This window comes from Montipora capricornis, chromosome 10, assembly GCF_036669925.1.
Source record: "Montipora capricornis isolate CH-2021 chromosome 10, ASM3666992v2, whole genome shotgun sequence".
NCBI lineage: Eukaryota > Metazoa > Cnidaria > Anthozoa > Scleractinia > Acroporidae > Montipora > Montipora capricornis.
In genome coordinates, this window is record NC_090892.1 from 66,848,103 (window position 1) to 66,875,602 (window position 27,500).

At 38.8% G+C, this 27,500-nt stretch overlaps 2 protein-coding genes across 3 annotated transcripts in view; one reads left to right on the forward strand and one right to left on the reverse strand.

The window, feature by feature from the left end:
• Positions 1–1,308, forward strand: part of LOC138018753 (mitochondrial ribonuclease P catalytic subunit-like) — a 7,327-nt gene extending 6,019 nt beyond the window's left edge. The window contains exons 5-6 of one of the 2 annotated variants that reach the window (XM_068865437.1): positions 221–410; positions 1,087–1,308. In XM_068865437.1, the coding sequence (XP_068721538.1) occupies positions 221–410; positions 1,087–1,194 (298 nt within the window). In that variant the 3' untranslated portion in view covers positions 1,195–1,308. Of the gene's footprint in view, positions 1–220; positions 676–1,086 lie in introns of those variants that run through there. The other variant, XM_068865436.1, reaches the window with a different exon arrangement.
• Positions 1,309–6,391: 5,083 nt separating this feature from the next.
• LOC138018754 (uncharacterized) lies at positions 6,392–22,002 on the reverse strand. Its single transcript, XM_068865439.1, has 11 exons — positions 21,839–22,002; positions 21,450–21,548; positions 19,024–19,051; positions 18,826–18,918; positions 18,219–18,357; positions 16,989–17,057; positions 15,264–15,349; positions 14,064–14,282; positions 10,867–11,114; positions 9,766–9,829; positions 6,392–7,533 (listed from the first exon to the last, which is right to left on the reverse strand). The coding sequence occupies exons 1-11, from the start codon at positions 21,941–21,943 to the stop codon at positions 7,463–7,465; spliced, it is 1,221 nt and encodes a 406-aa protein (XP_068721540.1). The 5' UTR covers positions 21,944–22,002; the 3' UTR covers positions 6,392–7,462.
• Positions 22,003–27,500: the final 5,498 nt, after the last annotated feature.

Below are 27,500 nucleotides of genomic sequence, written 5' to 3' on the forward strand. Positions count from 1 at the left end.
AACAGTCAGGAAAGCTAACCTTTTCTTTAGACCTACACTGTAAGGTTAGCTATTATTACAGGGAGGGAAAATAAGAGAGCACTTTAAGTTATTCTGCTAGCTGCTACAGCTGTAGATATCACTGTATCAAAAGGTTGACTGTTAATGTGTTATGTTGCTTTTTTAGCATTAATTTTATTAGATCAAGATGAGGTGAAACACTGAATTGTTTTCTTTTCAGCTCCATAGATGATGTTTACCTCATCAGTGCTGCAATGCATTGTGGACCAGGGACTCGATTAGTGTCATGTGACAGGTTTTCTGATCACATTAGTAGAATGGATCCGCTGATGAAAGCCCAGTTCAGAAGATGGCAAAACCTTTACCAAATGGTGTTGGAGAAATTTGTTGGCAATGAGCCAGTGTTTGTAGTATGTACAGGTTTAGCTCTTCCACATGGGTGCTTGACTAGCCAGTGTGTACAGAATTGCTTTGGAAAACGAGTTGATTTTCGTGTAGTTTATTCTCTCTTTGCAGCCCCTGCCTAATGCCCACATGTTTAGTAAACTATTATATTTTTCCTTCCCAGATAATCGTTTGACAAGTTCAAAAATCGAGGTCACTACTCATACATGTAGATCATTCTTTACCAATATTGAAACAACCCAAACCTTAACAAAAAGCTAATTTTAAGTCACTCTAAAGATTGTTTGTGCCCTGTCAAGAGTTATCATGGTAAAGCATTGAAGTTCTTTTAGTACAGTGACTGGGTGACATGGGCTGTCAAAACATGCTGGCAATCAATAACATCACAGGGAACTTTCAATTTTTCTTCATTTTTGTAAGTTTAAACTGGCCAGAAAATTGAGAAACTATGGGAGTTCAGATTGCTGTCTTCTTTTCATTCCTGGACTTGTGACGTTTTGAACCTGTTGGCTTGTTTTCACACCTCTTACACGTTTTGTAGATATCAGTTCTACTAAGAAACAAGTTACATGTACTACAAGTCCAGTCAAGCAACATCAGACTGAGGATGGAAATCTCTTTTGAACATAATTAATGTTCTGTCACTTGATTATATAACAAGCATTTTAATTTTGTTTTTAGAACAAGAAACCGTTTGATGCTGCTGCTCAAAGCACTGGGGACTCATGGCATTTTCCATCTAGTGACAAAGTCCAATGGCTTTGTGCAAGAAAAACTGGATTAGAATAGCAGCCTACATGTACAAATGTAGCTAGAATTCCACAAACGTGTCCTTGTTGTGAGAGTTATTTGCATTATTAATTGTGACCTTTCACGCGAAAAGGGGGCTTATGGATTTCATGGTGAACCGTGAAATAAATTTCACGGTCACGGCTCGTGAATTTACTATTTCACTCCGTGAAATTGAAATTTCACGGTAAGTTCACTATTGCTCCAATTCTTTTCACTATGCTGAGTGAAAAAGTTCACTATGCTGAGTGAAAAAGTTCACGGCGTGAAATCGAAGACCGTGAAAATAATGAGTTCACGCCGTGAAATTATGTTCACGCCGTGAAATTGTTGCTACGCCATTAAAAGAATAACAGGAAAATTTCTTGTCCTGGTTTTGGAATTAAACAAGATAAACAATGCGTCGGAAATCGAATAATGGTATTTATTTCTTCTCTTGTGTGCAAAGGTTTAAGTTTTTACGGGGCGCCGTTTCGTTATTTTCGGCGAAATCGAAGTTGGTACGATTGTTTTGCTTTGTTGATGGCACGACGATTTATAATTTGGATGAAAATGACGACTAACACGAATTACGCTACCGAGCAAAACAGTTTATTTCTTACAGTTTCTTCTGTAGTATAAACAATCAAAAAAATTGTGTAGGAGGAGAGGGAAGCATCCAAAAGCGCACTAGACACCATACGAGGAATGCTCCCCAATTCTGCATGTAATCAACGGTTTGGTCAAAAATACGCAATGAAATTGACATCCCCGATGTGGATCTTAAATCCCTTCTGCGGTTTTAACCGGCCTCGCTAATTTATGGGAACATTTTTGCCGCCGTCGGCCTGCATCCTTGATTTTTGCTCAAGCTTATTCGGTTTAAAAGTAACACGAGAAAGTTAGTTGTCTCTGGTTACTGTACAGTGCATGACAAGTTTGATGTTATTAAAATTGCGGCCAAGAATGCTGTCACGTAGGTTAAAAAAGTGATTTATGCGCTGAGATTTTGCAATCTGAACAGTCCTTGCATGAGGACAAGTACTCACATTGATGTTTATGAGACTTCAGAAGATGGCTACCGGCTTTTTATGGCAAAACTCGATGACATATGTTTTTGTTAGCTTCCGGCCGCCCTATTTACGCGTATCCATTCAAAGCCTGATAAATTTGATTTGGAGTAAAACATTTCTTCGAATATCTCCCGCACGAAACATCGCACAGGCCTGAACCTTTGCGAGACTCTTTAAATATTCATCTTCTTTTACCTCGTTTATTCTTGACTTTATTATTGTTGAGTGGTGTTGATGATGGTGTGACAGTGAAAACCGACAAGAGGTGACGAGAAGTGTCTACAGTTTAGCAGAGAGCGTCTCCATACATTATAATTTTGACGAATAACTTGAGTTTGGAATATCGCACAGCCCTGAAATTCGGAGTGGTTCTTTAGTTACATTACTCTGATACCACGTTTGGATTTTGATTGTACTTTGAGCGGTTAGTCGCACCATTTGGCGCACTTTTAAAAACATACTATAACGCGAGTTGCTGTGATTTTCCAATTTGCCCCAAAGATTAATGCTCATAATTCATTTTCTGCTGGGTGATCTCGAAAAGATGTTTGGATCACTGCTCGTCCTTGCCGGAAAATGCTCAGTACTCACATGCTCGCAAAATCCATTCGCCGGCATGCATGTTTCTTCAGTTGAGTTTAAGTCAACCTTTTAGTAGACAAAAATTAATGAGCATCAAAAGGTTCACGTCAATGGTTCTTTCACACTCGAAATCTGCCAGAAACTCAAAACCAACGTATTGATAATGAAATTAATTAATTTTGAGGATTTTTTTTCCACGGCGTGAATTATTTCACGCCGTGAATTTTTTCACGGCGTGAATTATTTCACGGCGTGAATTATTTCACTACCCGGCGTGAACTAGTTCACGGTGGTATGATAAATTTTCACGCCGAGTTCACTCTGTTTTAAAGGAATTTCACGGAATTTCAGCTTGCTTGATATAATTTCACGGTTGTCTGCCGTGAAATCGGCATCAGCGTGAAATTTTCATAAGCCCCCTTTTCGCGTGAAGGGTCACAATTATCCAACTCATTGTAATGAAAAATAAATAATCATTTACATCACCCTGATTAATGTAAGCTTTTCATTGCATTTTCTTCATTTTAGATGACTTCACACGCGCACCGGTGGCTCAGTTGGTTGAGCATTGGGCTGTCATGCGAGAGGTTGTGAGTTCGATTCCTGCCGGACCAACACTCAGGGTCTTAAAATAACTGAGGAGAATGTGCTACCTTTGTAATTACATCTGCAAATGGTTAGACTTTAAAGTCTTTTCGGATAAGGACTATAAACTGGAGGTCCAGTCTCATAACCCTTGTTGGAAATTAAATAGTATGGGATGTTAAAGAACCCACCCACTGTTCGATAAGAATAGGGGACATAGTCCCCGGTGTTGTGGTCTGACCTTATCTGGACGGGGGCATCCTTCACTTCCTAAAATTAATACACTCTGGCTAAAGTCCCGCGTAAAACATTGTAAATTAGGCCTGAAAAGCCCCGAGGGGAGAGACTAATACTGTAGCTTCACTTCACTTCAAAATGCGATATGAACACAGATGCACGTTGGATTCAGTTGTTTTCAAGCGAACATTGTAATTTGAGCATTGTGATCAGTTACACAATGCCATTTATTAAGGTTTGTATCCATGGGAATTTGCGAATGTGTTTAGCAGTCAAAAATAAAGAACATGAATCAAAAAAAAGCCTTGTTTTTTCTTTTTGATACCTTAGTATTTTTGTGGCCATTACAGTGTGATTCATACATACATACATACATACATACATACATACATACATACATACTTTATTGAGACTCGCTTTAACAGGGCTTTTCAGTCACAATGTTAAAAAAAGACGAAAACTTACTTACAGTAATTTAATTAAAATCAAGATATATTCAAAATCATTCAAAATATAATCCAAAATTACTTCGTATAGAACATTTATTAAAAAGAGTCGGCTTAAAAATATCAATTTCTTTAGTATTCTTGATGTTGTCCAAAATTACTTCACATAGAACATAATTATTAAAAAGTGTCCGCTTAAAAATATCGATCTCTTTAGTATTCTTGATGTTGTCAGGTAGCCCATTCCATTCCCGTGGACCGCGAAAATAAAATGCCCTTTGTCCCATCGACAATCTACATTGGGGGATCACAAAATTATTACATCCCCTTGTGTTCCTGTTGTGAACTGCTGAATGCTTAACAAAATATTTCCCTAAATAGTCTGGAGCTAAACCAATTACACTAAATTTTTTTATCCTAAAACTAAATCATTAAATAAAACCTTCTCCGTAACATCTAACCATCTAAGAGATCTCCCCCCTGAGAGATATGGTCAAATTTCCTTAAACCTAATACAACTCTGGCAGCAAAATTTTTTACCAACTGTAGTTTGTGTAGATTACGTTTAGATGTGTTCCCCCACACTGAGGAACAATAAAACAATTTACTAAAAACAAAACTATAAATTTATATTTTCTTGGCTAAGAGGTGTTTAATTGATGTCTATTTCATGCAACTAGAGGCTGTTTTAGTGGTGTGTACATCATAGTTAAGATATTGATCAACATATACCCCAAGATCCTTAGCAAACGAAACTGGTGAGATAGTTTTGCCCAACAGAGATAGGGAGATATAAGGTAGCCTCTTAAGAAGTTGTGCTGAGCCAACAACCACTAATTTTGTTTTCTCAGGGTTAATTTATATGTAAAGAATTCTCTGCACACCATCTACTGATGTTCCTAAGATCTTGATTTACGGCGGCCATAGCACTTGAGTCTGATACGGGAAATTTAAAGTGCAATTGACTATCATCAACATACGCAGCGGCTTGACTGTGGGTAACAGCACTGATTAAATCATTAATGTAGATTGTAAAAAGCACAGGACCCAAGATTGACCCCCGAGGTACTCCCTTTGTTAAAGGTAGCAATTCCGAGACTGACTCTTCATATCGTACTCTCTGATATCTACTGGATAGATAGCTACTAAACCAGGAAGCTGCAGAAGTTTTGAAACCCAGTTTTCGTAGTTTTCTTAATAACAGGTTATGATTAAGGCTGTCAAAAGCTTTTGACATATCAAGCAGGACTAGTAATGACACTACTTTTTCATCAATTGCTTTCAAAATGGTATCTGTAACATTTATGAGGACAGTTTCTGTCAAATGCATTTTCCTGTTGTCACTTTGATAAGTCGACAGTTTATCATGTTTTGTCAAAAATTCCACATTATTTTAGAGTTACTAAATGCATTTCGCAAATGGAAATGCAAACCATGTACACCATTGTGTAACTGATCGTGATGCTCAAATTACAACATTAGCTTGGGGTACCTGTGGTTTACATGTGTACAACACTCCATATGACATCTCTGCTACTCATGTTTTCAAAAAGTCATTAGCAAATTGACTCCTGGAAGCGAGACTTAAAAGATTTTACTCATCAACTGGGGCCACCTGAGGAGTCAATGGGTTAATAATTCATGAGCCAAACAGCCTATCAAAACGCAGATAAAACGTTACATGTACATGCATGAGCTTTAAACTGATGAAACACTCCCAAACAGGATTCCTTATATAACGAATAGTAATGATGTGCGGCTTGTTTATCTTGTATGCTAATGTTCTCATCTTACAATTATTTTGAACCTTTGTTTGGACCCCCAAGGGACACGCTCTCTGGAATGTTTTTGAAGCTGTTCAAAAAACTCCCAGCACGTTTTATCACGTCTATAAGAACACTCTGCTGCGCCTTGTGTGATAAAACAAAGTGATGTAGCAGCTTTCGTAACGCAAGCCAAAAACAAAAGACTAGACAACTGAAACAATGACTTAGACTTAAAAACAATATAAGCAGGTTACAAAAGTTGCTACACTACTGGATAAAACATCCCCCAAAACGTATTGCATTATGGAAAGGGAAAAAATAATAGTCTATAACCAAGCAATGAAGGGGAATGGGTTTATGTTTGAAAGAAAAATTATGGTGTGTTTCCCAGGGAAAGCAAAAGTAAGCTTTGCTTTTCCAGGTTTTTGTAAACAAAAAGCAACCAATACCTCCTAATAAAATTTCCTAACAAAGAAGACTTGCAAAAAATTACTTTTTATTGAGACTGGCAAACAATTAACAACTTGGGTTTGATTTAAGAATCAGCTTTAATAATATATTATTATTAGATTAACATATTCAAACCAGTGTTCAGTAAGTAGGGTGGACAACATTACAATTTACTGGAAAAAACTCCATTTGATTTTTTAACTGCGACATCTCTACAAGTCTACTAACATGCAATCATTTCTTATGCATTCCATACATGTAAATTTTATACATTTATATCAAATTCAGTTTTACGTGTTTCATTTTGCAAAATTACAACAATCATGCCAAATTCCAGGCAATAAACAAAACTTAAATTATTGGATGAATTAGTACTGAAGACCACATACTTCTCATTTTTTCCTGTTCATTATTGACTTTGGCCACAGTTTGTGTGCTTATTGAGAAAGCCAGTGAGGTCTGAGTTGACAAATTGTGATGAACACCAATACTTTTCTACTATAAATAGATCATTTTTTCTCTCCTAAAAAAGAGCATTGCAGTTTGTATCAACACAAGGTCAACTCCAGCCTTGTTTTCACAAAAAAGGTGACTTGGCATAGATACAAAAGTACAATAATTGCCTTAATGTGTACAAAAATACTTTATGTATTCCTGCGGTCAGCATGGAAGTGGAATAATGCCCTTTGAAGTTTGCATCCAAATTTTTAGTTTGGGTAAAACACAACTACATGCACTTGTATCATTGAGATGTCTTCAAGTCGAATTATTGAAGGATTGGACAGGGATATAACTAGAGACAAGCTAAATGAATGATAAATAGTAATAAAATAATAAAAGTTAAAATATCTACATGTGTTCCAACACATTAAATTTTTATAATCTCTCAAAGTACATTCCTGAGTTTTAATCTTGATGCATTAAAAGTCCATAGTTAAGATCCAAGCTAAAGCAAATTTGTCGACAGGTAGGAAACAAACACTTGTAACGACATCCAGATCTCAGATGAACTTGCAACAGCATTTTCATGTCAGCATATAATAATTATCATCAGCTTCCCAAAACTAAACAGCAACCCTTGGATTTCAAGAAAGGGGAATAGCTCCATGGCATGTGGCACAGGCTTTCTTTAATAGGAAATGGCTTTAATTCACTTCCTGATCATTCCACGTCCACGTCCTGCCATCTTTAGGGAGTGTTGATACACTGGATTTTTGACTCCTGCCAGCAAAACAAAATAATTTATTGGCTTGGTTATAACATTCTCACAGCATGACAAGCCATAATAAAATTAATTGTAGAGTTTCAAATTTGCCGACCAACCAGACAAAAATAAAGGACTTCAAAAAGCTGGGTTTGTTGATCTCTATCTGAAATGCACCACATTTTTTGTTATTTTAAAAGGGTTACATACATGTTATGACCAAATTTCGGCCATTAAACAGTGTGTAACTTAAGCAACAAGCTTTTGTAAGCTTCCTGCTGTCCAAAGTTAGACAACAGGATATTAATACTACAACTTCTTATAAAAGTCAAATAAAAATAATAATTTCTAAAAGAAGTGAAGGCAGCAGGGTAAGAAGTCAATACACTATTTTTGTATTGTAGTATATTTAACAATTTTTTGCCATAGGTGAGGTGACTATCGGTGAATAAAAACCGAGGCAATGTCGAGGCTTTTATTCACCAATATTCACTGAGCCCAATAATGCAAAAACTAAAAATAAAAAAAATAGTGTATAGAGGTCTTACCCTGCTGCCTTCATTTTTTTTAGATAAACCTCTGGTGTCACCATAGGTGACGATTTTTGACGACGAAACATTCACAGAGGTTCGCAAATAATGTGGCTTTAGCTTTGCATGAAAAAATCGTGGCTGGGATGGATTTTCGAGTCGCAAACCGCCTCTGAGCTGACAACAGTCGAAATCTTAGTGTGCAGCCTTGACTTCCTCTTAACATTGAAAACAAGGACTTCCCGAAACGGTAAAATAAAAGGCACAAGAATACACCAGAGGTGAGTCATTTTTATTCATTTTATTGAATGAACGTTAAATTGAGTATTTGTTATTAAGCTTCATAATTGACTGTATTTTATTTCCTATACAAAGTCTTATAACGCGTTTAAATTCTCAATGGCTGTGCTACTGGAGTCTGTAGTGACACGAGCTTGGGCTGCCTATGGTGTCACAGTTCATTATACATGTACTGCTTAAAGTTTGGCTGGTATAAATGATTTTAAAGAAATAATAAGATTTTTAAAAAGTATAAAGTCTTTGTTATGCACGCAAGGCACGTAAAGGCATGGTACAAGACAAAAATGAAATTAATTAACATTAAATTTTGCTCACACAAACAGTTAATTATGCCTCATAGGTCACTTCCAAATTTACTAAGGCCACTAGATTAAAGTAAAAAAGGGTGTCTTTTAAAATGGTAGGCCTGTGTCAGCAAAATGTTTGCTAACATCATCAAGGAAGTGCTAATTGACGAAACAAAATGATGCAGGGTCATGCACAATATCATAATTCTCAATTTTCACAAGATGTCATGGCTGCCATGTCCAAATCCTCCAGGAATTTAACCCATTGACCCCTGGGAGTGACACTTAATAGATTTTACACATCAAAGGGGGGGGGGGGGGGGGGGGAAGGGGGCGTGGGTGTCCAAGGGCATTTGAGGTGTACCGAAAACAATGCGAATTAAATGCCTAAAAAGATCTGAAAGATATGGAAGCAGCAAGGAAAAACATTATTATTTTTCATAAGGGTAAAGCTTCCTATCCAGAACATATTAGAGAACTAAACAGAAAAGCACAGAACAAGGAAAGCTATACCAAACTGAAATTCATCAAGGTCAAGACTATTAGACAGTCATTCCATGTCAAAAGTGATTCAGTCTTTTCACAATAAGGTAACACATGGCGCTGAATATATATGAACTTGCTGTGGTCAGTTATGGCACAAATCGTATGTACCAAAGTACATGTAACAGTAGCAAATATAGTGGTGAACATTTGCAAAGTTTGTTGGAGGAGTGCATAACCGTCAAAAAAGTGTTGATAATACTGAAAGGGATCTGCTCTTCTTGCCATTCTAACCTAACTGAAGGGAAGTTACCAGCCTGTTCTAAGAACATGTACAAGTACAAGGAGGGATTACGTTTTTGCAAACGTTGGCCGTGTAGCACTTATATTTGAACAGACTTAACTGATTAGAGTGTACATGCAATACTCTAATCAGTTACCGGTAAGTCTGTTTAAATATAAGTATTGTGGGCTCATATTTTGTTTTGCTAAACCGCTGCAAACACAATGCAACACAACAAATTTGCGACTAAAAGTTGTGAAATTGCGACTAAATTTTCGTATCTTGTCGCAAAAATTGCGACTGGATTTTGAGCACGTCAATATTCCTTGTTCTCTCAATACACCATAATTATTATTGCTTCCTCACCTTTTCTTCCAACCGTTGTCCACTCATCATTATTCCCACTTTGTCTCGTCTCTCCATTGGTAGCCTGAAAAATAAAATTTGAAGTCAATAAAATAATTACAAAAGAACCATTTGCCATTAATTCAAAACCAAGGATTTGCATGTAGCTGTGCAGTGTCAATTCCCCTTCAACCAACAGCTAGATTGGTCATCTACAGTGTACAACTGAGATCATACTTAAATATCATTCACTAAAATTAATAAAGAATAATGAAGCTTTAGTAATACATGTACATGGTAAGTTCAAATGAATGAATCTGAGCAAAGTTTGCCCATTAACTTAGGTAAACTGTGAGGTTCAATTCAAAATAATTATTGCAGCTGGATCCACGACAATGTCATCAAAATGCATGATTTCTCGTCATTCTGAATAGCAGATTGCAATCCACTCTGGCGTTGTCAGCCACTAGCTGTAGAGTGCCAGACATTTTTTTGCAGTCAACAATAGGCATGCAAATTAACAAGGGCTACTAGTACTGGTTTTGTCACCCTAGAGTGGACTGTGCAGTGTGAAACATGATAACATCACAAGCCATTATACATTAACATACATTTAATATTATTTAATATTATTTTAATTTTATTTGCCGTGGCCTAACTGGGCTAAAGTACCGTCCATACCCGTAAAAAAATAACAGGAACTGGATGATAATAAAATTAATGAGCAATGAAACTTTTTCTGTTCTTTTTTCATCCCATTCCATAATATTATACATTAATTATTTTACACCATTTCTTTCACAGACTTTGGCTACAATGCAAAAACAATCAGAAAGGCAGCCTGGCTTAAAATATATGGTAAAGCTACATTATGTCTATGGTTCAATTTTGCGCTCACACCAAATCATGTAAATTGAATCGGAATGGACGTGGAGCAGCAATCACAATTCACAGTACAGTTCAAGGTTTTGATAATTAATCAAATCACACCCAAAAACACCATGAACTAGTCAAGCTAACCCTGCTATTGAATAATTATGGCTCCCTTAACTGACCATTCCTGCCACGCACACTATGAGAGAGATGTTATACATGTACTGTACATAAGATTGGTTTTGGTACCTCGGGCATATTGTAAGTTGTTTCACCAACACCATTGTGAGATGGTTGCTGTGACATAGGTGGACCAGTAGCCGACAAAGAAGAAGCAGCGGGAGGTTTAGCGACTGGCTGCCTCTGCCCCTGTCCCCTCCCCATGGGCTGCACTGGCTGTCCTGCTTGTTTCAGAAGCTGTAACTCATGTGTTTCTCTTAGCCGCCGATGGTCTGTAGCAGTTCTTGCTGACATCGGTTTGTTTGGTGTTGGATCAACTGTTGACAAAAACAAAACTTGGAAATCATGAAAATGGTGATCTTTCATGAAGTATTTCTCAAGTTACTCGCTTAGGTAAGTGGTTGGTTGCATCTTTGATGTGCCTTAATTAATGTGACTGTGAGATGCAGTTATGAGTCACATGTGGTTATTTGAAATTTGACTATTTTTATGACTGCTTGATGCAGTTCTAGTCAATGCCCACAGAGTCTTTTTCTACATCTTTTTAGATTAGTGTATTCTTGACTAATATTCTTTCATTGCCTCCAACTTTTTTTCCTGATTATTTTTTAGTTAATACTTTGTAGTTGGGAGGTTAATTGCAGGTTCATATGTATACACAGTAAGTTAGTTTCTTTGAAAATACAGTATGGACTTGTTTATCTCCCACATGAAATGAATGAAAGGAAAATTAATGTCAGGATTGGCTTTTCACCAACACACACTAAATGCAGGTTCAAATTGTTGATTAATGAACTTTTATTGAATTTGTAGCTGCTAAAGCAGGCATTTTTGAAAGGGTAGTAAACTGATAAATAGTATACTGCCAACTACATGTATTTCAATCGTTTCTTCTTTACTGGGGAGTTTAAATATGAGGTTTTCTCAGGCCACCATTGAGGAGGAGGCTGTAGATCTTAAGTGTAGAGTGTGTGGCTAGAAGGTGGAATCAGTTGGGCAAGAGGCAAGTGGTTGTACTGATTTGGGGCAGAGGGAGTATTGGAGGAGGCATGATCAGATGGGGTTGAGGGTGTACTGGGAGCTATGTCTGAAGTATGGTGGGTGTGAACTGCACTGATGTGTGGTTTAAGGTTCCAGATGAGGCAAGAGTGACGGAGAGTCGGAATGTGGAGATTTGGTAGGATAGGAGCATAGAGCCAACACAGAAGATAGAACATTTAATCCGAAATGTTACTGTTATGGATCGAGCAGCTCAGGAGTGGACGTTTGTTGATTTCCTGGTGCCTTGGATAAGAAAGTGATGACTAAAGAAGATGAGGAAATCACCAACTATTCTCCTCTGGAAAAAGAAATCAGGAGGATGTATTGGGTGTCAACAAAGATTGTGCCATTGGTTGTTTGGGCGCAGCGTCTGGTCGGTCTCGGGATTCTGGACGTGTTGGAGGAATGCAGGCATCTGCGAGTCATTGGGACCACGCTTATCCTCCAGCAAATGCTTAGTCTCTAAGCCCCAGGTCTGGGCTGAGGCTAAGATCATCTTCTGGCAGGTTGTTCTGTCCACAGAAAGTCAAGAATTATTATTATTCCTACTTTTATTATTAGGAGATTCTCTCCAGCTTTCAATAGACCATTTTTGAATTCTCACGGCTGGACTGGATCTTGCATGGAATGGAGGCCAATGCAGGCAAATCTTTTCAAATGCGAATTAATTTGCCCTTGTTAGCCTCCATTTCATGCTAGATCCAGTCCAACCGTTAGAATACGAAACTGGCCTATTCTTACTGGGTCTTCTATGCCATGTCTCAGCTCCTTCCTGCAGCTCAGAGATGCAGCACCTTTCTGAGGATAAGCGATGTTTCCAACAAGGCCATCATCTGGGCACTGCCAGTTATATCAGGTGTACCTAGGTAATCCTGCCACAAAGTCTTTTGAGACTGTTCCAAGGGCCCTATATTTCAATGTAACCACTACACCTTCTACATGTACCTGGTGTTTCCGTCCTACTTCAAAAACTAACTTCTGGTATTGCTCAATCCTCCAAGCCTCAGTCATCGCAATATCCCAGTCATCCGGCACAGCAACATCAACCAGTAGACACTGGTGCTTATCTGTCAGCTGATGAAGCTGATTTCAAGTGCTTATATATATGACTCGAAATACCTTCTTGGAAACCAAACTTAAAGGTGAAGTGCAACATGTCCGTTGATTTACTTGCCAATTCTTTAACGTAATGTTTGAAAAACAACTATCTGTGCCAGTTTAATAATTATACCGTGATGAAACACATTTCGATCATTTGCTGTGCTGCCGCATCCCAAAACTGACCTTTGAACGTATCTTGATCAGACAGCGTGCAACAAAACAACTGCATATTAAACCGTTTTGGCTGCACAGTTTTAATATTGGAGGGCTTTTAATATTGCACTACATACTCTCCAGGTTTCGAAAAACAGTGTTAAATTAGTGATATTTGACATTCTAAAATGGGCTGCCAAAATTACCGGCTTGCGTGAACAGCTACTTGACTGAAAAAACCATGATGCCTGTCATGCGTTTGAAGCAAATCGTGACACGTGTTCCCACAAATGGGTTTCCTTCAAAAATACAGCCCGTGAGCATTCGGCCATTAAAAGTTTCTCACTCTTTAATATTCCATTAAGAATCTAATAAAAATATTTTCGAACTTATCATTTTAGACAATTTCGTATGGCATTAAAAAAGAATAACTGTTGGTTCTTTGATCGATATTGCTCGATGCACCGGTGCAAGTTAATATTTTTCAAAGATAACTTTGAACATTTCAATGCAACTAAAAGCACAAAAACAAAGCACAGATGATTTCAACGATCGCATTTTCCCTGCCAGGACTCTTAACAGCAAAGTGCTTAAAAGGTGCAGCAACCTTTTCATAGGAATTTAAACTTCTGCAGTCATGTTAATGTGAGTTGTTGACAGATGTAAAGTGTAACACAGGATTGTGTTTCAAACACTGATAAATACTTTCCACACAGTTTCAAACTCCATCCAAACAGCAACGTTTCAAACATTGTTTCAAACAATTTTAAAAATGTTTTAAAAAAATGCCCTTGAAACGCTGACTAGTTAGTTAAGCATCCTTTTCATCTGGACGGTAATTTCCTCTTTGAGAAGCAGATTTTGCACAAATTTATTTACTGCTTGGGCGTTAATTACAACAGGATGAACAAAGATGCTTAGAACACTTACACACACATGTACAGTAGGTGTTCACAGAAGAGCAAACTTACCCACAGGAATATTGAGACCCAACAAGGCAACTTTGGCAGCATCATGTCTGGCTTCTTTCTTGGTTCCACAGTACTTCATGCTGGTAAATATCTCTCCCTTAACAAAGACCTGAGCTCCAAATCCTCCCAATACACCTGGTGCTTCACCATATTTTGGTACATTAATCCTGCTTTTCTGACAGTACTGGTTCAAGATGCTGACAAAGTCAACAAAACTAGCTGAAGAAAAAAAAGAACACTTCATAAAAATTATGATTCTAAGGGTGCACTAATTGAATGAGCAACAGTGTTTTAAATCAAGTGAAGCTATGATCTTCGCAGTTATGAACACAATTTTTGCAATTGCGTAGAGAAGCCTGAAAATTCAGGACTTCAATGGGGTTTGAACCCATGACCTCCCAATACCAGTGTGATGCTCTAACCAACTGAGCTATGAAGCCACTGATGTTGGGAGCTGGTCAATTGTGTTTTCTAATGTTCCCGTTGAAGCCCTGAATTTTTCAGGCTTCTCTACGCAATTGCAAAAATTGCGTTTATAACTGTGAGGATCATAGCCTCATTTGATTTCATATCCTCAGAAAGTCTCGAAAATTGTCTCAAAAAATTTCTCGAAAGCCCTCAAATGTCTCGAAACTCGACTTGAGCCTCAATCCTCGAAGTTTTCGAGAATTGGGGATCGAGAATCGAGTTTCGTGGATCGAGCTTCGAGGGACTGTCAACTTACATTTGCACGGTACTGTATGATCTATTTCATATATCATTTCATCAGTGTTTTAAATCCAAGAAACATGTACTGGAATATAATTTGCTTCAATGACAAGGAAGCATGGTGTAGTGGTTGGGGACAGACTTGCAAGCAGTTGCACCACTACTTCATTGACAACTGGCTGCTACAACTACATGTCCATTGACAACTGACTGGAATTACAAGTCTTCAGTGACCCCAAAATCAATCCACTTTGATTTTAAATTGGAGACCTACTGCCCTCATTTTGAAGAGAATACTATTTTGACATTTGCTTGTCATAGTGAGGCTAAAAAGGCTTATTAGCATTAAAACAGAAGAATATTCTATTTGGCTGCCATAAGATTATGAAAGTGGTCTATTGGTTTTTCCAAGGTTCATTGCTCATTACAGTTTTACTTTTTTTTCATTTTGATTTCTTGTTTAATCTATGTCATATTTATCTGATTTCAAACCTGCTGTTCTGTTGTTGAGCACGCTATATTGCTGAGCAATTGCTGCTAATCTCTCATCATCTGTCATCCCAGGATATTCAGCATAGCTTCAACAGAAATAAATTAAAAATTTACCACATTAATTATCATTATAGGGCAACAAACAGAGGTTGATGCGTGCAGAGACTCCTGTTGTTGACTTTTCATGGGAATTGTCTCTTTATTAGCGTACCATGAATAAATTATAAAAAAAATAATAAATAAATAATTAAAACTGAATCCTCAGAACCAGTTGGTAGTGTCCGAGCAACCTGATAAAGGGCCAATGCTTGAAATGTCAGCCATTTATCTGTTCATGGCAGCAATTCGACCTAATATACATGCATCAGCTCACTTAAAAACACCACCTTTTCCTGTAACAGTTTTACTCTCCCACTGATGCAACACCTTGATTTGATTGTGTGTAGGATTTGCATGTGGCTGGAACAGATTCAAGTCTTGCTTTGACCACCAAAAGGTCTGTGAATTCAATTTAATCTCAGATTGTATGCAAGGTTCCAGCCAACTGGTTGCCTCTAAGGTTGGTTGGATTTTTTTGTTCTATTAACCCATGACCCCTGAGAGTGACACTTGACAGATTTTACTCTGTCTAGTGCCAGACAATTTTACTCATCAATGGCGGTGTCCTAGGGCTTTTGAGGTGTTAATGGGTTAAAAAAGAATTTGGGTTGAATTTTAAGGATTCCACTCGGCGAACTTTGTAGCCTGGTCCATACACATAGATTGCAGGTGCACAGGGGGAGGGGGACTTCTAACTCTGAGCCACCAAATTGAATAGAAACTAGTTTCTTTGACGTTGTTATTTCATTGCATTCCATTTTTCAGAGTTTTATAGTTTATTCTACCTTTTGATCAGCTATTAAAATACATGCAGGTTTGATTTTAGTAGGTCAATTTTCCCAAACCACAAACCAAGACAGTTTTATACATGTAGGTACATGTAGAAGTACTGCAGTTGATAAAACATACATGTACACCTACAGGTAAATGGAAACTCTCTTAAAAAATAAAGTCTGTTCAGGTCACATGGCTTGTCATGCCAAAGCTTTTCTCACTTTCTACAACATTAATTGATTTGAAGTATTTCTACTCCCCCCAAGACAAGTTGCTAACCCATCTCAAGGTTCTCCCATGTGAAAATGTCTTTGCTCAAGGAACAAAAATAATGTGACCATCTCTCTGGTCCTAGAACCCAGGCCACTGCTGCAGACTAGGACATTAACTAGTAAGCCACCATTTTTCACTATTGGAACCAACTCCTACATGTATTAATATCAACCCCATTTTGAAGCCCCTTAAAACTAATTTTATATAATGGCTCCAACTGATGATTATAATTATTTGCAGAGAGGAAGGGTTACGTTTTTGGAAACACTGGCTGTGTAGCACTCATATTTCAACAGAATGCTCACATGGTTCATATGGGTAGAAAACTAGCACTTCACATTACACTCTTACTAAAAGTTAATACTTGCAGAGAGTTGGCGATTGTTTCCTCAGAGGTTATTGTTTTAGCAACACCATCTACCAAAATGTTTTATATTGTAGAGCAGATGTTACCCAATGACTCCTGGGAGTGAGACTTAAACAAATTTTACTCTGTCTAACCAACTGGAGTTGTCCTAGGGTGCCCGAGAAATCAATGGGTTACATCAAGTTTTACAGGAACACCACTTGCTGACTCACCTGCCTGCTTCGCCATTTTGCTGTCTTTTCTGAGACCTTTTAGGGTTTGTCTCTTGCACTGATGCCAAACTGTAAAAACAGAAATAAGAACTCACAAATGCTTGAAACAAAAATGTGAATACAAATAATATAATTATTATAAACAAGATAAGGCATGTGATAGATAGATTGATACTACGCATCACACTTGCTTAGAAACCAATGTTGCACAATGTGTCAGAAGCTTCTGGAGACTAGAAAAGCACTAAACAACATTCTTGAATACTAACAGTTCCTCATTGAACAGAATAGAGGGTTTCTACAGTTTGTATTTTTAATGCAGTTAAATAGAACACACACCTGTAAATGGCTCTATTCATAGTATGTCTACACTAACAATGTAAAGATAAACTTGTTTGCAGAGCTCATGTGATCATATGTGACCTTCCACGGGAAAACGTACACTAACGCTAAACTGTTAAATTGACCGAAGCATTAGATATCCGTTAGTCGTTAGAAGTTTACATGAAACCGTCAGAGCGTCAACTTCATCTGTTAGAACGTTAGTCTTATCCGTCAGAACGTTAGGTTCATCCGTCAGAGCTAGCCCTGTAACCATGGATACAGGTCATTTTCTGAATATTAAACCCAATCATTTGAGCTTAATACCTAAAAATCATGTTAAAGCTAATGGCACTTTCCTATTACAGTTTCAGGTTGTTTCCATGCTTGTACAAAAAATGTCAAGTAAACAATGTCTTGAACAAGATGAATTTCAGATGTGATTAAATGCACCTATTTACATGTAACAACACAGAGATGCTGGTTTTCTGTGTGTTTAGGTCCACAAATAGAGCACTTAGCTTATAACTGTCTGCAGTTCATTCCTATATGCACATTCTTAGCAACGTTGGCAGATTGTTGTATGGTTTTCGTTTTAGCGGTTTTTCTTAGTGTTAGTGGTTTTTATTTTTTCTGCCTCTTTCCCTCTCTTCAATACCTTTTTTCCCTCTTTTAACACAGTGTGAGGGGTGCCTGGATGTCTGTGGGGAGGCTCATGCCTGGGTTGTGGGGATAGCCAGTCACAGGAAAATTTTGCTGTCTAGGCACCCACTGATCACAGTGGAGGCCCCAGGCACCCATCATCCATACAGCTCGATGCAGTTGTTAACACGGTGTACATGTGCATGTACATGTTAGCCGCCACTTAGCAACATTTCTACAGTGCATCTTAACCAGGAAGATTCTTACCCTGGAATAACACGTGACTTGGAGGGACCAACATGCGCTTGTACTTGGACCTCTTGCATTGCTTGGACAATGTCATATGCATCCACCTCTTTCTCGGTTGGCTTATGACCAATTATTGAAAACGGTTGGCTAAAAGCCTCTGACGAGACAAAGAGAATGATTATATAAACAAATTAACTTGAAATTAAAACAAAGTGAGAGTCATTGAATGATTGCTGAAAAATGCTAACTTATAACTTTATATCAATTTTCTGTTCTAGGTGAACAAAGGAACATGACATAGAATCAGAAGGCCTGAGTCTGACATCAACAAAAATGTTTTTTTCTGAATCTACCTCACAAACCAGCTACTCCTTTTGATGAGCAGAAAAAAAACACAGTTACTATAGGTCAATGTTTGCATCACTGTTAGTATGACTCCACATTTGGCTTAAATGTCATACCAGTAATTTTCTTTGCAGATGTCACTAGTTCACAAATAAATTCAAGAAAATCTAAAAAAAAAATGCTCAAGGTACCTGAAGGCATAAAAATTTATGTCATATTTAAATTCCCAATGACAGAGGAATGGCACAGTTTTCTTTATACAAAGACAAAGTTTGCGTACCTGATTCCCAATCCTCTGTGTCGTCAGGTTGAATAGTAGGAGTTGGTTGGGGCTGACACTTTCGCTTTTCATCCACCATGGGTCTATTAAGAACTACAATAAGATATTTTGAATCAAATGTTTTTACACTTTTTGTCAAACTTGACTCAGCAAGATGTGGGTGCAACTAACAAGAAAAAGATCTTTTAAATGTCTTACTTTCTTCATAGTCTTGTCTAATGGCATCCTGTTAAAATAAAGTAGATGGTTACCTGCAGCTGCTCAATAGACTATTAAATCTTGAAGTATAAATTTTAACTAAACAATACACATCACCACACCACTCCTTCTTTACTCCTCAGAGCATCAAAATCATGGTTTTACAAGATTTCTGTTTTTGTATTTTGACACTGGTGTATTACTACAGTAAATTTTTAAGTCCTCAACGAACAGTGAATAAACAGTCAGAGAAGAAAATCCCTGTTAAAAAACCTCGCAGGATCTTTAAAGGATCTAGAAGGATCTTTGAAAAATCTTCTAAGATCTTCATTTTCCAAAACTTCTTGCTAAGATCCTCAAAGCCATTTGGCAGCCCTTAATTCCTTCTCAGTGTACAAGAGGCTAAAATGAAGAAGATGAATGGGTAGAGGAGCTATCATCCGTGCTCTACGTGGAATTTCGAGGCAATCGAAGCCTTGGGAGTGAATTTATGGCCCTTTTCCTTTGGTGATTCCGTTTGGCAGCTTAGTCTCGGTGCCCAACCTTGGGAAAGAATTTATAGCAGGAAAAGAGGAGAAACCAAAAACCACCCAAATCGCTCTTAATCGACCCAGAAATCGTACAAGAGACAAAGACACACAAGAACGAAGCAAGGTAAGCTATTTTTTTATTTTAAATCGTAATTCTTTGACGTCCAAACCGGCCAGACTTAGTATTTTACTGTCTAACGCAAGACGATTTTACTAGTCAACGGGGAACCGGCGGGTCTAAAACTCAGGTCACATTCCACATGTCACTCTTTGCAGGTCATTGTTTTACCTTCTTGAAAGTAACCCTAAACCCTCAATTTGGCTAACCCTAGGCCTAAAAACCACCCTTAGGCCTAGGGTTAGCCAAATTGAGGGTTTTGGTTACTTTCCAAAACATAAAACAATGACCTGCAACGAGTGACCTGTGGAATGTGACCTGTGTTTTAGACACGCCGACAGGGAACCCCTGGGAGTCTATGGGTTAATCACTCACTGAAAAACTATTTCCCCATTAATTAACCCTTTGAAGTCCAAACTGGCCAGACTTAGTATTTACTCCGTCTAACGCCAAACGATTTTACTCGTCAACGGGGAAACCCCTGGGAGTCAAGGGTGACCCGAAAACACTGACCCCCGGTCCATGGACCCTCTACGGACTGGGTCCACGGACTGCCTCACAGACCGGTCCACGGACTACCCCTACGGACCCCTATACAGACCACCTTGAAACAACATAGAAATGAAAATATATAAAAACTAAAGATTTGACTTACCGGATATCTGGATAGCCCACTCGTGTCTGCGAAATCTCAACCGTTACGCTCCGCAAATTTAACAGACTAAGTCTCAGGTTCGGGTGTAAGGTCTATTAATCACACATTGCCCCTTCCTTTGCTGCGGACCGGAATGCTTAGAAAAATATTGATAATAAGTAAGTTCTATTTGTATTTTCTTTCCTTTCCTCCGCATTTTGTTCGGATCATTCTCCCGCAGGGTTTGTGGCTTCACGATCTCTCCGTTCCAAACAAAATGGCCGAAGGAACTTAGATATTAGGGAGTTTAAGATACCACGACGGCTATGCCAAAGAAAACGTCACTTCAAAATATAAGTTTGAGCTTTTCTAAGTATTTCATGATTATTCCATCTTGTTTATATTATAAATATGGACGACGTGTCCTATAACTGGATTGGTACGGACGGATTTGACGTAAAGAGTGAGACGGAAAGATTTACTGTAGTTTGTCCACGTTGTCGTCAAAACCTTAAATTTGGTCTTTTCACGTAATAGTTTTGATGAGTACGGGAAAGAAATGTTAAAAAATGCGTTCCGCACGTGCAGCACGATCTTTTTGGTTCTTTTAACCAATAATATTACTGCTTTTTGGCGTTGTCGTTTCTTAAACTCCTTATTACCGATCTTCTTCGAAGCATCAACAGCGTAACGGCTGAGATTTCAGCGGCAGGAGTGGTCTATCCAGACAATCGATACAAAAAAATTTCCAGTTGTTATTTATTTTTCTTTAATTATTTTCTATTCTGTGTTGTTTTGGGGTGGTCCATAGAGGGGGTCCGTAGGGGTAGTCCGTGGACCGGTCGGTAAGACAGTCCGTTGAACCGGTCCGTAGGGGGGTCCACGGACCGGGGGTCAGTGTTTTCGGGTCACCTGGGAGTCAATGGGGTAAATAAATTTTTGAATTTTGAGAAAAACCGTTTTTCCCATACAAATCCTCATATTTCCACTCTTGCATAATATAGTACAGTACAGCTACTCATATTATCGAGCTTAGGCTACCTGTGTTAATATAGGTAGCCCTTTCAGAAGGCAGCATTGTGGGCCACCGTAGCATTCTAATTGACGACGCAATTCATTCGAACTTGGAGAAACATCCATTTACCTTATCCGGACAAGTTGAAACATGATAATCAAGTTCTTCGATTGGGACCTCGTGGCGTGCATTAAACGGGCAGTTAGCCCACCCTTGACTAGAGTATTGCTAAAAAGAGAATAAAACAAAATACGATCAGGTCATTCATTACATGCCCAATTTCTCTGTGCTGACACAGATTAACTCCGCACGAGCACGCATCAAAAACGTCCGAACCTTTATTTCCTTTACTTCCTTTGCGCACATTCAACCATAAAATTTGACTGTTCGGTCAAATGCTGGAGAATAGCTAGGTTTTGCATTATGTTGCATGTCAATTATTATTTCCCAATTGACATGTTTTTAAGAAAGGAAAGCTTTACGAGGCAGTTTTCGCAAATTTATCGTTTATTACCTACCTTTCGGCACTTTTGCAAATGGTATGGAAATCTCTTAGCTGCCACACGGTGTACAGGGTCATATGGACATGTCAGAAGCTCCAAGGGGTCGTTACTTTGATGCATTTTGAATGAGAAAATAAAAAAGTTGTCCTACCAACACATGCAAACGAATGCCAGTGGGGATTGGGGTTGAATCATGACCATTTCTGGAGATCATGCAATTCCCAGGGTGACTAGGGTGACCCCGAAGAAAACAAGACGCTCTTCCAGGCGTTTACTCGGAATACTAATGTTGCGCAGAAGTAGGGTGATAACTTTTGGAAGAGTTAGAAACAAACAACAAGGATTGAATGGGCTAAAGCGTTGTTCAGATTTTCTAAGTACGGAACAAAAGAAGTAAATGTTTTTCCAGCCAATTGAAATATGGAGGACTCATGACAACGGATAACGCATTGGTGAACATCGCTTAGTGTTTACAAATATAAAATCAAAAGGACACCAAGCAAAAGAAGTAGTTTGATCAATTTAGTTTGCGTTGTGGGATCGGAAATAACTTGCATCTACGCGATGCAGGGGTGACGTACAAAGTGAAACCAGTGAGCCAAGGGAGAGTGGAACACTAGCGTAGCGAACGAGAAAACTTGTGAAAACCATTCTTGTGATTAATGTGGCTAAGTTTAATTTAGCCCTTCTCTTACCAGCTACACTGGCACTGAAGCAGCTGCATAGTTTCGAAATTAACAGTGTTATGAATAATGCGGTGACCTCCCTTTATAGATAGCTATATAAACATGAAGACCGTGAAACAATTAAAAAATTGACACCCGCCGATGATGCTCGTTCAAAGAACAGCTGAAAGGTATTTCCAAGATCATCTGCTGGGAGTTCTGTACCGACGATTTCATCATGTTGTCAACATGCAAGATTTAGATTAACTATCTTATTCATAACATTTCCAGAAGACTAAATCTAGCATTTTCAATCTTTAGCTGCTAATGAGCTTTCACTCAGAAGATGGACTCCAGTTTCTAAATCGGCGAAAGTCATTAAAAGTTTCACACTGAAACCCCAATACAGCTCCCATTGCTTTGGTTGCCCCACCGCATGTTATAAATCTGGATTTTCATGGAACTCTGTAAGAATTGAAGCTGTTTGAAGCCACGCGTGCGCAGCAATTCCCTCCACACACTCCCTCGACACTCGACACCACGGCTGTCATTTTGTTGTTGTTGGAAAACGTAGTTTCGTTATAGGAGGTGAAATGTATTGTTGCAAGGGATCAAGTGAATTGCTTTTAGCAAAGGAAATTCTATTGTCCAGGCAATTGTCCAGAGTAATTACCCAATTGACTATTTTCACCATCCCATAATGCAATATGTTTTAGGGGCTTCTTTACATAAAGACAATACAAGTTAATTACTCTTGGGACTGTATCATGCTTCAGTGAACTATATATCCATTGTTTTAATGCAAATAACCCCCTAAAATGAACTGTATTATGGGATTGGTGAAAAAAGCGAATAACTCAATTTATTTTGACACGTACGGCTACAAACCAATTAACAAAGATAGAGATAACGTGGATTTTGCAACAATTTAACGTTTCAGTCAGTTTATCCCAACATAACTGAGGTGTAAAAATTTCTTATTTAGGATCCTGTCATTCGCTTTGTGCTCGTCATGTTTACCCTTTGCCAGATATTTGCTTCGTGTGTTCACAAGTTTTTTTTGCATCTGGAAGATGTTTATATTTTCAATTACAACATCTCCCTAGGGATTATCGCGCATAGCTTTTAACCAATGAAATCCCCGCGTCCTTATTCTATTTCATTTTAATACTCGGTGTACCATTAGGTATCCCGAGTAAATAGCCTGCGAACGCAGACGCATTTCTGGCTGTCGTTTCTCTCAACCTCCGGAAATACGTCTGCGTTCGCAGGCTTTTAGAAAGACTGATCAGTCCAGAACTTAGTACCTCATGAAAGGTAAAATCATAGTTCTCTCTGTAAGGCTCAAGGTGATTTTCCGTCGTTCTGCTATTCCGTAATTCCTTGCTAACACTTGCAACGCAACGGCAAATTCAAATTCACGCGCGTGAGCAAGAAGAGCTCTTTTTCCACTGTTGGTTTTTTACATAGCCTTTGAGCAGGTTCTCTCTCTCTCTCCCTCTCTGCGGTGGGAGTGAGAGAAGACAGTCCCCCGGAGATAAACTTTTATAGATTGTGCTAGTAAAAGTAGCATATCATGCTACTAGCAGTGACCATTATTTGCCCAAATTATGCTCAGATTATGTTTGGTTTTCCAAGTTACGCCATGGTTTTTAAATTTTTTTTTTTTTGTGCAAAATGAGCGAAGCAAGTCCAACGCGATTGTGTAGCAATACTCTTTTGGTATCACAAGCTCCTCTTCTATTGTATTTTACCTTCTTTTTCTTAAGGCAACGTTGTCTGGCTATGTTTGCTGGTTCTGGTATCAAAGGTATGGTCTCTAGCTGCAAGTTATAGATCGGCGTGGCTGACGCCATTTACGAAATTTGCAAATGAGAGGTACTGTGACCAAAACACTATCTGGCAACTTCCCGTCCCGTCATGTCGTGCCAGTCTGCCAGATTTCTAGGAGGCTCTCTCTCTTTTACCAAACCGCGAATGCGGCTAAAACATTGAACAAAAATTACTAACTGGAATTCATAACTGCGAGGATCATAGCTTCACTTGAGTTCATATATGATCCATTTCATATATCATTTCATCGTTGATTAATTCCTCACGGGAACATTGGACCCATGAATGACCAGCTCCCAACATCAGTGGCTTCATAGCTCAGTTGGTTAGAGCGTCGAACCGGTATCGCGAGGTCACAGGTTCAAACCTCGTCGAAGTCCTGAATTTTTCAGGCTTGTTTACGCACTTGCAAAAATTGCGTTCATAACTGCCAGGATCATAGCTTCATTTAATTTTGATATCCGCAGTTCATATGTGATCTATTTCATATATCATTTCATCGTTGATTCATTCCTCACGGGAACATTGGAACCCACAAATGACTAGCTCCCAGCGTCAGTGGCTTCATAGCTCAGTTGGTTAGAGCCTCGCAGTGGTATCGCGAGGTCACGGGTTCAAATCCCATTGAAGTCCTGAAGTTTTCAGGCTTCTTTACGCAATTGCAAAAATTGCGTTCATAACTGCGAGGATCATAGCTTCACTTGAGTTCATATATGATCCATTTCATATATCATTTCATCGTTGATTAATTCCTCATTGGAACCCACAAATGACCAGCTCCCAAGATCAGTGGCTTCATAGCTCAGTTGGTTAGAGCGTCGCACCGGTATTGCGAGGTCACGGGTTCAAACCTCGTCGATGTCCTGAAATTTTCAGGCTGCTTTATGCAGTTGAAAAATTGCGTTCATAACTGCGAGGATCATAGCTTCACTTGATATTTAAAGGTTTGACTCCTCGGTCAAGTGTGGGAGATAAAGGTTCCCCTTGATGAGCTCCTGATTAACTTTAAAAGACAACATGCCGAACACAAAGCAAATCACCTGGTAGAAAAGTCCCAAACAGGGACATTAATCTTCACGTGATGCAACAAACTCAACCACGCTTTCGGTTGTTTTGTAAATTGAACCTGTTAACCGCAGTTTTAATGAAATTTGCATGAAATAATTAGATTGGTTATAGCCAACTCGACGCTTAGTCCCTCGTTGGCTATTTACCACTTAAAGTCTGCGCTCATGAAATAAAACAAAATTTGAAAAGATAATCGAAGTTGGTTGAGCAACTAAGGGACTGGTCAAAAAGTAAAGGGGAGGGTGGGCCGGAGCAGAAAGGGGGTGGGTCATCAGTTTTTGAGCCCTTATCAAGGGGTGGGTCGTTCGATTGTCAGCGACCCATTGGGGGTGGGTCATCCTATTTTAAACAGGAATGGGCACATTGTTAAATAGAAATTTTTTTAATGATCAAGGGCTTGATTCTGTTGAAATAGCTAACAATAAATTTAAAGCATGGCAGCTTTAACGACGTACAATTTTATCTTTGTTCGTAAAATACTACTGTTAAACCGAAATTAAAATGATAAAAAGAGAAATCTCAGATAAAGCTCAGATGAAGACGATATCCCCCTTGCAAAACTTGCCTCTATAAACAGTTCGAGTGACAGTGACAGCAATGTGCCATTGAGCAAACTTCGCAACGCATAATTTGATGGCACCAGGATGAGAAACTTTAAATAATAACAAGTCACTAATTAAACATGGCTTACAAAAGCTGAAAGAGTTAAATAATATTCTCGTTAGTTTTACATTCTTTTGTATCTGGTTAAGAAACAACCTAACCGTAAATCAACACCACCACAACTTCATATACAAATGGTATAACTGATTATATAACAAAAAAAAATTTATCAGGGGGTGGGTCATGTAAGTTTCAGCCTTCATTTAGGGGTGCGTAAATAGTTTTGCGCCAAAAGTAAGGGTGGGTCATGTGTTTTTTATCTGCCATATTTCCAATTGCCCCGGCCCACCCCCCCCCCCCCCCCTATACTTTTTGACCAGTCCCTAAAGCATTTGCAAAGGAAGCCCGAAAGAAAAAATTTAACAGGTTTAAGTAGGATTTCTTCGTTCACCTCGAACGAGATGAACTTGACCATGGGGTCGTTTCTCAAAGATTCCGAAACCTTTCGGGCGTATTTCGGGTAAGCGTCAGTTCGTTGTTCGATCGCGATCAGTACATCAACGTTTGGCAAATATGACTTTGCAGCTACTAAAAACTGTTTTGATAAGTTCCTTAAGTCCTTGTACGTATCAGCAACCGAATTCTCTTCCCCTTAGCGTTACGAGAAGAAGTAACTGTGGCTTTCGACAGTTTCGCAAAAGCCTCGCCAGCGATATTTTCTTGTGGGTTTGCCGGTGTTATAACAGTTCTTGTTGATGGAATTCCCAATTTTCCCTCGAGTTCCATCCCTAACAAGGCTTAAGCGTCAACTCAGTGTGTAACTGAACATTACTAGTAATAGTTTTCACTACAACTGCCCCCCCCCCCCCCTCTCCCGCCTAAGATAGTAAGAAAGGCAGTTGAGATACGTTTAATTTATATGCTGAACATGTCGCCCCTGTTTCCGAATGGCGTCTGACAAATCGTCCCCCACCCTGTTTCTGATTTGTGTCCGGACAAAATCAGTTTCTGAGCCAGGCCACTCGATTGGCATCAGATCTGCTTCAATGTTTGATTTTTCAATCGCTAACCCGAACAGCACTTTGGTTCTCCTTGCGAGTTTCTACTTCGTGACTCCTAAAACACCTCGGTCGCCTCGGTCGTGTACCAATACCACTTGCGCGCCCGTTTAAGCAATACCGATACCACCTTGCGCACCCAATTGAGCAAATCGAGATTGATTCCTCCTTCAATATCTACCAATTTATTTCCTTTTTACGCGGGGACTTCTAGGTTGCCCCTCGGGTTTTGGCAATTATATCGATACCACCTTACGCGCCCGGTGAGCAAATCGAGATTGATTCCTCCTTCAATATCTACCAATTTATTTCCTTTTTACGCGGGGACTTCTAGGTTGCCTCCCCGGGTTTTAGCCTGCGGGGCCAATTACTCTAGGAATTCGCGCTGGCTATCAAATGTAAACTAACACCAAACAGGTCCTGTAAAACTTCTGCTTTCAAAATTTTATT

Bases quoted from the DNA above. Each gene is read 5' to 3' on its own strand.
- LOC138018754 (XM_068865439.1), bottom strand. From the start codon at position 21,943: ATGCATCAAAGTAACGACCCCTTGGAGCTTCTGACATGTCCATATGAC. The intron at 19,052-21,449 runs GTAAATGGATGT...TTATTTTAACAG, and splicing joins TTTCAACTTGTCCGGATAAG to GATGCCATTAGACAAGACTA. The intron at 7,534-9,765 runs GTGAGGAAGCAA...TTTTGCTGGCAG, and splicing joins GACAACGGTTGGAAGAAAAG to GAGTCAAAAATCCAGTGTAT.